The sequence below is a fragment of the Hordeum vulgare genome, chromosome 3H, assembly GCF_904849725.1.
Source record: "Hordeum vulgare subsp. vulgare chromosome 3H, MorexV3_pseudomolecules_assembly, whole genome shotgun sequence".
Classification (NCBI taxonomy): domain Eukaryota; kingdom Viridiplantae; phylum Streptophyta; class Magnoliopsida; order Poales; family Poaceae; genus Hordeum; species Hordeum vulgare.
The window spans coordinates 22,468,915-22,478,790 of NC_058520.1; the positions used below are offsets into that span (position 1 = coordinate 22,468,915).

General features: G+C 42.5%; 1 protein-coding gene across 1 annotated transcript; it reads left to right on the forward strand.

The window, feature by feature from the left end:
- The first annotated feature begins 714 nt into the window (after positions 1 to 714).
- Positions 715 to 8,898, forward strand: LOC123442674 (probable chromatin-remodeling complex ATPase chain). Its single transcript, XM_045118778.1, has 26 exons — positions 715 to 984; positions 1,451 to 1,585; positions 1,714 to 1,817; positions 2,585 to 2,694; positions 3,635 to 3,732; positions 3,864 to 4,043; positions 4,125 to 4,346; positions 4,479 to 4,613; positions 4,695 to 4,977; positions 5,067 to 5,140; positions 5,301 to 5,521; positions 5,601 to 5,688; positions 5,765 to 5,858; positions 5,955 to 6,143; positions 6,251 to 6,282; positions 6,372 to 6,451; positions 6,528 to 6,617; positions 6,722 to 6,791; positions 6,932 to 6,974; positions 7,058 to 7,116; positions 7,200 to 7,365; positions 7,536 to 7,714; positions 7,786 to 8,001; positions 8,091 to 8,249; positions 8,340 to 8,474; positions 8,589 to 8,898. Exons 1-26 carry the CDS (start codon positions 730 to 732, stop codon positions 8,607 to 8,609), a joined length of 3,438 nt encoding a protein of 1,145 aa, XP_044974713.1. The 5' UTR covers positions 715 to 729; the 3' UTR covers positions 8,610 to 8,898.
- Positions 8,899 to 9,876: the final 978 nt, after the last annotated feature.

Below are 9,876 nucleotides of genomic sequence, written 5' to 3' on the forward strand. Positions count from 1 at the left end.
ATGCAAATTTTAAGGGTAATTTTCAAGACGGACGACCAGAAACCGTATTTGCTTTATTATTAGGGAAAGATTTGTTTGTCAAGCTTGCCTAAGATTAGCTTATAACAAAATAAAAAGCCACGAGCTGGCAAGAATAAAGAAATCTTGCCACACCTTTTTATGCGTATGTAATGCGAGACGCTGATGTGGTTTGTCCAAGTCATGGTTTTAACCAAACACCCATCTGAGCTGATCAAACTCGTCTAGCCTTAGATGTGACAACATTGGACAAACCCAGTCTCTAAGTCTAGCCTTGGATGTGACCCAGTCTCTAAGTCTAGCCTTAGATGTGACAGCATTGGACAAACCCGGTCCCTAACCAAACAGCTATTTCGGCATGTCAAGTGTGACGTTCAGTAACAATTCACCCCCAACGAACGTCCGCCGGATAAGAACGTAAAAGAAAAAAAACAGTCCTCGGTTTACCTCCGTCCGGCCGGCCGGGCGGGCCCAAATTCCGAAACCCAAACCCAAACCCAAACCCAGACCCAAAAAAAAAGAGGCGGGAAGCCTCCCGCCTATTCGGCGGGAACGGGCTTCCATTTCCGGCCACCACACAAATAAATAAAAACCGAACGCACCCCTGCTCTGCTCTGCTCTGCTCCCACCCTTTCTCCCCCCCCCCCCCACCCCAAATCGGCCGGCGCCTCCAGCCCGGAAACCCTAGCCCCCGCGCCGACCCCAGCTCCGATGGCGAGGCCGTCGAGGCGCCGCGTGGTGGTGGTGGAGGAGGAGGAGGAGGAGTCCTCCGTCGAGGAGCAGCAGGGCCGGCCCGACGCCGGCGGGTCCGGATCCGGCGGGGAGGGGGGAGCGGGTCAGGCGGAGGAGGAGGAGATCGACGAGGAGGAGATCGAGGCCGTCACCACCGGCGCCGGCGCCGACGACGAGGGGGAGGAGGACGGGGAAGGGGACGAGGAGGAGCCGGAGCCCACCGACGACGACGAGGTGAGCGCGCGCGTGGGCTGCGGACTTTGGATGGTCGATTTAGAGGGTTTTCTCCATGATAATTTAGTTTGCTTCGTAGTTGTCTGCAACCGCCTTTTTTCAATTTTGATTTACAAGCATTTCCGCATCTTTGTAATAATAATAATAATAATAATAATAATAATAATAATAATAGTGATAGTGATAGGAGCAGCATCAGTAGTAGTAAAAATAATTTCGAGACATTTCTAGATTCGAATACCTTAGATCTGGTCTGAAATGAAGCTACTGCTTTGTGGAAGTGTCTCTTTTCCATGTCTGACAATGCAATGCGGTACTTGTCCAGATGCTTGCAGTCTTTGTATCCTTGTGCAAAATAAAAAGCTTCACAAAGATGGCTGCAGTGATGTTTGAGCTTCATCAGTTCACGTCCCTTGGTAATATTTGCATAATTCGCGCCTGCCTAACTGTACCGTTTCCGTCGTAGGCCGAAGAGGACACCTCTGGAAACCCAGTGGTAGGGAAGCAGGAACGGGCCAGGCTCAGACAACTCCAGAAACTGAAGAAGCAGAAGATCAAAGAGATATTACAGACCCAGAATGCTGCCATCGATGCTGACATGGTGTGTTTCTCCTCCCGTGAGACCCCCCTGAATACAAATGCCCTTCTGCAGTTGATTCGCATCGTGCCCGCGCGCCTGACACACTTTCTTTGGTGTGTATCGCATTCTCATCGTGGTTTTGATCGCAGAACAAGAAAGGGCAAGGGCGGTTGAAGTACCTACTGCAGCAGACAGAGATATTTTCCCACTTTGCAGATGGAAGCAAGCCTAAAGATAAGAAGCCACGCGGAAGGTGGTTCTTGCTTATGTTTTCTTTGAAAAGCAATCCTTGGTTATGCTAGTGCCAGTATATAGTAATTCGCTGCAAACACCCATCTTGGATGACCAATAGAAATTGCAGCCACATGTGCACCACTCTAATTTGAAACATGAATGAAAATTGTAAAAAAAAAAAATGCTCTCATAGCACTGCATCTACTTGCCCTCCCCAAACATATGGTTCTGTCCATCCTCATTTCCTGTCTTCCCTAATAACTATCATTAAGTTATAGGATTGCTAACAGCAGCTTGCGGTCTCTTTTCCCATTGAGCTCCACCACTGCAGCATGTAGCCCCCCCCCCCCCCCCCCCCCCAAAAAAAAAAAAACGGCAGCATGTAGCCCTACTGGGCTGGTGTTGTTGCAATAGCAGTGTGTCACTGTACAGTGCACACGCTGTACAGGGTCAGTGTCCATCTTCAATCATATTGCAGAACGATGAGGTCACCTAAAATCTTGTCTCCTTTTCTGGTTAATAGTACGGAGTTCCCAGGAGCGCACTTCTTGTGTGGGAATTCATTTACTTCTTATTTGTATCTCTAGCTGTGCGATTATTTTGGATTCTAAGTACACCTGTTAATTGTAGCAGTTTATTTTATGTTATAGTTATTTGCAATATCTTTTAGATTAATGTTGTGGGCGCTCCTGTTATTCTGTATGCTGGGCCGTGAGTGTAGTCCATTTACTCCTAGATTCCTGTGTCTCTTTGTTCTATTTGTTGCTAATGCGGGTTGCACTGTAGGGGTCGCCCTTCGACAAAGAGGGCAGTAGATGAGGAAGATGAAGAGTACCTAGAGGAGGAAGATGCACTTGGTAGTTCAGGCGGAACACACTTGCTTGTGCAACCATCATGTGAGCCTTTCCTTGTTGACCATTGGTAGCTGATTTGTATTGCACTTCACTTCACCTCAATAACCAACCTAAGCCGACATATGCTACTCTTTTCTTGCTAGCTACATTGATTTCTTTCCTTAAGATCAAAAAATGACAATGAAATATGATGTACATTCAAAAGCACATAATTGAACAGTTTATTGCAGCAATGAACCAACTTTGTTCTGTAGTTGATTATCAGCAACATTGTTTTCCAAACCAAGCAAACATATATTTGATGGCTTAAATAAATTATAAATCAGTAGTGCATCTATTTGAGTGGAACTCCTTGTACTTAGACTAAACATCACAAAGTTACACTGTTAAAAGACCTTTATGTACCATGCCAACTAAAACTTTGAAGTTTTGGTTGATGTGAAAAAGTTAAGGGATAGAAGAGCCCCCTTTGTTTCTCCTTGGGGCTGTGCATCCATATGAGAACATGTTTTTTTGACTTGTAGCAATCTCTGTATTCACTGTAACAGGCACAAATGAGCATGTGGTACAAGTGTCTGGGTTGGTTAGCAACTTAGCCTGTTGATTTGAACATGATTTTGTTTAAAACTGTGTAACTGAATGTATGCTAAAGACTTCTGTTTTGTAAAAATAACATCATCATATTTTATTTGTGATAGGTTGACCAAATTATCTGTAGTCCTAGACTTCTAGTTCCATGAAACTTAATCATTATTGTATTTTGATTTCTAGCTAAATGTGAACTATTTATAATGGATGCATCTTTTGTTTTATTTCCACCAATTACTTCATATCATCAAAAACATGCTGACCCTATCTGACCCAGTTCTTGTTAAAATCAGCTAATGGCACCAAAGTCCTTTTTAATAGGATGGCAATTTCAATTATGTCTAGCATATGTTAACTACCAGATGACTGGACACTTATTATGTTTGCTTTGCAGGCATAAATGGACAAATGCGAGATTACCAACTAGCTGGGCTTAATTGGCTCATACGGCTGTATGAAAACGGCATTAATGGAATATTGGCTGATGAGATGGTATGTTTGATGTGTTAAGCACACAATAGGCTAGTCGCTAAAACTGTTTCAGTATTTTGTTCAATCAGTATGGTGGTAATGTTCAACGCAAGTTACTAACCTTATCCTTGTCTTGCCATTTATTTACTCAGGGTCTTGGGAAAACTCTTCAAACTATTTCACTGATGGGTTATCTGCATGAATACAGAGGAATAACTGGTCCTCACATGGTTGTTGCACCAAAGTCTACTCTTGGTAACTGGATGAATGAAATTGCTCGTTTTTGTCCCATTTTGCGTGCTGTGAAATTCTTGGGAAATCCAGAAGAGAGGGTTGGTATTATATCCCTGCTTTTCAACTATAATTGTTACTTCAGCTGGCATGTTAACTATACTTTATTACTGTTTGATCAGAATCATATAAGGGAGAACTTGCTACAGCCAGGAAAATTTGATGTGTGTGTGACCAGTTTTGAAATGGCAATCAAAGAAAAAAATGCATTGAAGCGTTTCAGCTGGCGCTACATTATTATTGATGAAGCTCATCGGATAAAAAATGAGAACTCTCTTCTGTCTAAGACGATGAGGCTTTTTAGCACTAACTATCGTCTACTCATCACAGGCACTCCACTCCAGGTAGGTTGCCTTTGGCAGTGCTATTTCTTTGTATTATATACGTACAGCATGCATTGCAACCACTGAATATATTGTTTTATATTTGTCAATCTTATTTTCAGTTTCATCACTTACCGATGTAATGTATTGCAGAACAATCTCCATGAGCTTTGGTCTCTACTCAATTTCTTGCTGCCTGAGATATTTAGTTCTGCAGAGACCTTTGATGAGTGGTTCCAAATTACCGGTGAAAATGATCAACAGGAGGTTGTTCAGCAGCTTCATAAGGTAGGGATGTAGCACTCGTGCTCAATGAGTGCCAGTTTGTTTGAATTAGCATTGTAATTCATGTTTGTAATTTTTTTGAAGGTTCTTCGCCCATTTCTTCTCCGGAGGCTTAAATCTGATGTTGAAAAGGGTTTACCTCCAAAGAAAGAAATTATCCTTAAAGTTGGAATGTCTCAGATGCAAAAGCAGTACTATCGAGGTCTGCTTCAGAAAGATTTGGAGCTTATTAATGCTGGTGGTGAACGTAAAAGGTTGCTTAACATAGCTATGCAGCTACGAAAGTGCTGCAACCATCCATATTTATTCCAGGGGGCAGAACCGGGCCCACCTTACACAACTGGTGACCATCTTGTTGAGACTGCAGGTATATTTTTCATGCTGATCATTTTGTTGTTGCAATTCTCTAATCCTGCTTTGGTAGCTTAATAACAACTCTTGTGATATATACTGTAGGGAAAATGGTTCTGTTAGATAAATTGCTGCCCAAATTGAAGGACCGCGACTCCAGGGTGCTTATTTTCTCACAGGTGATAATTTATCATTTACCATACAGATTTACATGACAGTCTAGATATCGCAAATTAGGAAATCATGATCACATATGAGTTACTAAACACGTGCACCTTGTTACAGTTCATTGATTTCCCCCAAAATACCTTGCTTTGTTTGACATATCACTATCTGCAGATGACCAGGCTTTTGGATATCTTGGAAGATTATCTTGTATACAGAGGGTATCAATATTGCCGAATAGATGGAAGTACAGGTGGAGATGATCGTGACGCATCCATTGATGCATTTAACAAACCAGGAAGTGAGAAGTTTGTTTTCTTGCTTTCAACCAGGGCTGGTGGACTTGGTATCAACCTTGCCACTGCTGATGTTGTGATTCTTTATGATAGTGACTGGTAAGCTGTCTTTTAAGACTGCAAACTATAAATCTATAAGTTGAATCTTATGTTTTTTATGGTTCTAATGTATCTGCAGGAATCCACAAGCTGATCTTCAAGCTCAAGACCGTGCACATAGGATAGGTCAAAAGAAAGAAGTCCAAGTTTTCCGATTTTGCACCGAGGTTTGTTAAGTTAGGTTGAGAATATCAAAATATTGCTTTTGGCAGGTATCTGTCTAACAATGAAACTAAATTGCAGTATACCATTGAGGAAAAAGTGATTGAGAGAGCGTACAAGAAGCTTGCATTGGATGCTTTGGTTATTCAACAAGGACGATTGTCAGGGCAGAAAAGTGAGTTTTTGCTGCTTGTGATTGCTATCTTTTGGAAGATTTTTTGTTGTTGTAAGTAGGATATGTAATAGTTTGACCTGGTTGTTTTCTATGCAGCTGTCAATAAGGATGACTTATTGCAAATGGTTAGATTTGGTGCGGAAATGGTGTTCAGTTCGAAGGATAGCACAATAACAGATGAGGATGTTGACAGAATTATAGCTAAAGGAGAAGAGACAAAAGCAGCGCTGGATGCAAAAATGAAAAAATTCACAGAGGATGCCATTAAGTTTAAAATGGATGACAGTATGCACCTCTCTCTCTCTCTCTCTCTCTCTCTCGTTAAATGTAACATGGGTGATAGCATACACCCCTACCCAATATCTCTCAAATCATAATTTTCTTCTCTGCAGCTGCTGAATTGTATGATTTTGATGGTGATAAGGTAATGATCTGCCCACTTAATCATGCACTTGAAATTTAGTTAAATGTCTTATCAAGTACCAACTGACTCTGTTTTTCGATTGCTTAAAGGAGGAAGACAATGCTGATTTCAAGAAAATTGTTGCTGAGAATTTGGTGGTCGAGCTACCTAGGAGAGAAAGGATAAAGAGGTATGCCACTCATTTTTGTGGTGTTGCATTATGTACTGTTTACTTGTATTTACCTAATTTTGACTTATTGTTGTAGTTACAATGAGTCTGAATACTTCAAGCAAGCACTTCGCCAAGCAGCACCAGCTAAACCCAAGGAACTACGGATTCCAAAAATGCCAACTTTGTAAGTTCTTTCAATGTTACTATCTATTTTGATTTTCTTAAAAGAAAAAACAATCCTTCTTGTTGCTTGGTATTGCCTGCTCACTGCTTATGTGTTTATGTTAGGCATGACTTCCAGTTCTTCAACAGTCAAAGGCTAAATGAGTTGTATGAAAAGGAAGTCCGATACCTCGTGGTAATTTCTCAGCTAGATAGATATCGAGGAACAGCTTAAGCATTTTTTGCTTCTTTTGTGCTTACCCCAATACCCAGTGCATTGTTTCCTAGTTGTCATTGATAATTGTTGCCCAGCTTTATAATATCTTTACAATGCAGCAAGCCAACCAGAAGAAAGATACCACTGATGGTGAAGATGAAGGTACTGCTAACTCTTGCTTCTCTAAGTGCATTACAGCATGTAGCTACACCATGCTAATGATATTATGCTTCTGCAACACTCAGATCAGTTGGAGCCTTTTACTGCAGAGGATGAGGCGGAGAAGAAACAGTTATTGGAAGCGGTAGGATTATATGCAATATAAAATAACATCAGTCATCTTTTTAACTCTCTTGACATTCTTGTTTTCTATGATACAAATTTTAGGGTTTTGCAACATGGGCTAAGAGAGACTTCAACACATTTATTCGTGCATGTGAGAAATATGGTCGCAATGACATGAAGAGCATATCCTCTGAAATGGAAGGGAAATCAGAAGAAGAGGTTCAACGATATGCTGAAGTTTTCAAGGAGAGATACAAGGAACTGAGTGGTAAGCCATCGAGTCAATTCATAAAAAATCATCAGATATATAGGGTTATTACATAAATCCTCATCAGGCAGCTTGCCTCAACAACAACTGACTGTTTTGCTTGGGTGAATGGTAAAATGTAAACAAATGTTCACCCTGACTAATCTGTTTGTTTCTCCCTGTCTAATCAGATTATGAAAGAATTATGAAAAACATTGAAAGGGGTGAGGGAAGGATAAATCGCAAGGATGTGATTATGACAGCCATTGGGAAGAAGTTGGACCGCTATAAGAACCCATGGTTAGAGTTGAAAGTTCAGTATGGCACAAGCAAAGGGAAGTTCTATACCGAGGAATGCGACCGTTTTATGGTATGCCCTCACATTTTAACGCATACTGCTTCATGTTTGTGACATGATTATAACAACCTGTTATGTTTCAGCTATGCATGGCACACAAGCTTGGTTACGGGAAGTGGGATGAACTTAGAGCTGCCTTTCGCAAGTCACCCTTGTTCCGATTTGACTGGTTTGTGAAGGCGAGAAGTGCGCAAGAGCTGGCTAGGCGATGCGACACGCTTGTCCGCCTAATTGAGAAAGAGAATCAAGAATACGATGAGCGAGAAAGGCAGGCACGGAAAGAGAAGAGGCTTGCTAAGGTAGTTTCTTATTGTTGAACATCGCCGGTTTTGATTTTGCTCTTCTTATGATATCGCTAATCTTTGGTGATCATTCCCATGTCATGCAGAAGATGACGCCAACAAAGCAGAAGATGACGCCAACAAAGCAGAAGATCACTCCAACAAAGCAGAAGATGACTCCAACAAAGGAGAAGAAGACTCCAACAAAGGGAGCTGCATCGAAGGTTTCAGACGGCCAGACGGCTCCAGCGGCTTCATCCAAGAAGGTAGTTTCTTATTGCTGAACATCACTGGTCTTGATTCTGTTCTTCTTATATGACATTACTAATCCTGGCGATCATTCCTTTGTGATGCAGAAGATGACACCAACAAAGCAGAAGATGACACCTTCAAAGCGAGCCGCATCCAGGGTTTCAGACGGCGAGACGGCTGCTCCAGCGACTTCATCCAAGAAGCGACGGCAGTCCCTCATGGACGACTTTCTGGGCTCGGTATGTCCAAGCAATCCTTTTTCTCAGTCAGCCAGTCCAGCACAAGCTGAAGAGAGGATTCTGCTGCTCCTGCTGCTTACTAACCTAGCTAAGCTGAATACAATGTTGTTGCAGGGAAAGAAGGGAAAGGCGTAGGCGTGGGTGATCCATCCGGTGTTGCCTTGTCAGGAGACGCTTTGGGCTCGGCTTCTTCCAGCGCTTGAAGCCTCTTATCTTAGTGTAGTATATGCTTGATGAATCGTCGGTTAGGTTAAATCTCTATCCAAGTAAGTTTAATGCTTGTGTTGCGGGGACACCTGTAGTGGGTGCATCAGGATCGGTTTCAACATTGAATGCTGGCCTGGCCTTTTGGTGTTTGCGCATGGAGATGGTATGCAAATGACTGCAAAAAATGGTTTTAGAATAGAGATGCATTGAACTTTAATTTGCTCCAGGTAAATCATCTCCTTAGGCCCACTGTGTGATGTCTCTTGCTGGCCTGATCGCCGATGTGAGATGGACAGCTAGCTACAATGAGGAGAACAGCAAGAGAAAAAATGGGGAGGGGAATTCATGAGCTTCTTTCTCGTTCTCCAGGCTTGGCAGAAAATAGCTCCTTCTAAATTGCATTCCAGGTCATAGTTTTGCTCATGGTCCTGGACTAGGGTAGGGTGATGCCCTCTTGCCCATGCTTTTCATAATCGCCATGGACTCTTGTGCAATCTTTTTGAGATGGCTGAGGAATTTGGAATTTTGGACCCTTTCAGAAATAAACACTCCATCCTGCAGCGTTTGTCCGCAGATGATGTGATTGTCTTCCTAATAGCCACACACAATGTTGTTGCCGCTGCTAATCTTCTTCTGGAGATTTTTGCTGTTCTTGTGGGTTTGAAGTGCAACCTAGGTAAAAGCTCTGTTTCCCCAATCTTTTGTGAGGATGATCTGATTGGTGAATTCAGGCGTTTGCTGAACTTTCAAACTGCCCTCCTTTCAATCAAATACCTTGGTCTAAGGAAGCTCCACAAAGAGAATTTTGTGCCTTGTTGATAAATAAAGAGATAGGTTGGGGCCATGGTGTACTGGTTTTGATCTGTACCAAATCGTCTGCTTAATCCTAGTCCAAGCTGTACTGCCAGATCTTTCGTCAAGTTTTAATTCTATGGGAGGCTGTCACCGAGGTTCACATTGAACTAGGTGAGGAGGACAAGTGGTCCTGGAAATTGGGTTGCCCAAAGGTGAAATTCTCTACAAAATCTGTCTATAAGTGCTCACTTCACAACCATGACAATCTGCAGCACGGCTTGCACCATCTGGACATCCTGGGCACCTATGAAGTGCAAGCTGTTCCTTTGGTTGGTCGTCCGAGGGAGGAGGGTGTGGACGACGGACCGTCTCGCCTGGCATAATGTTGCTACCTGTCACC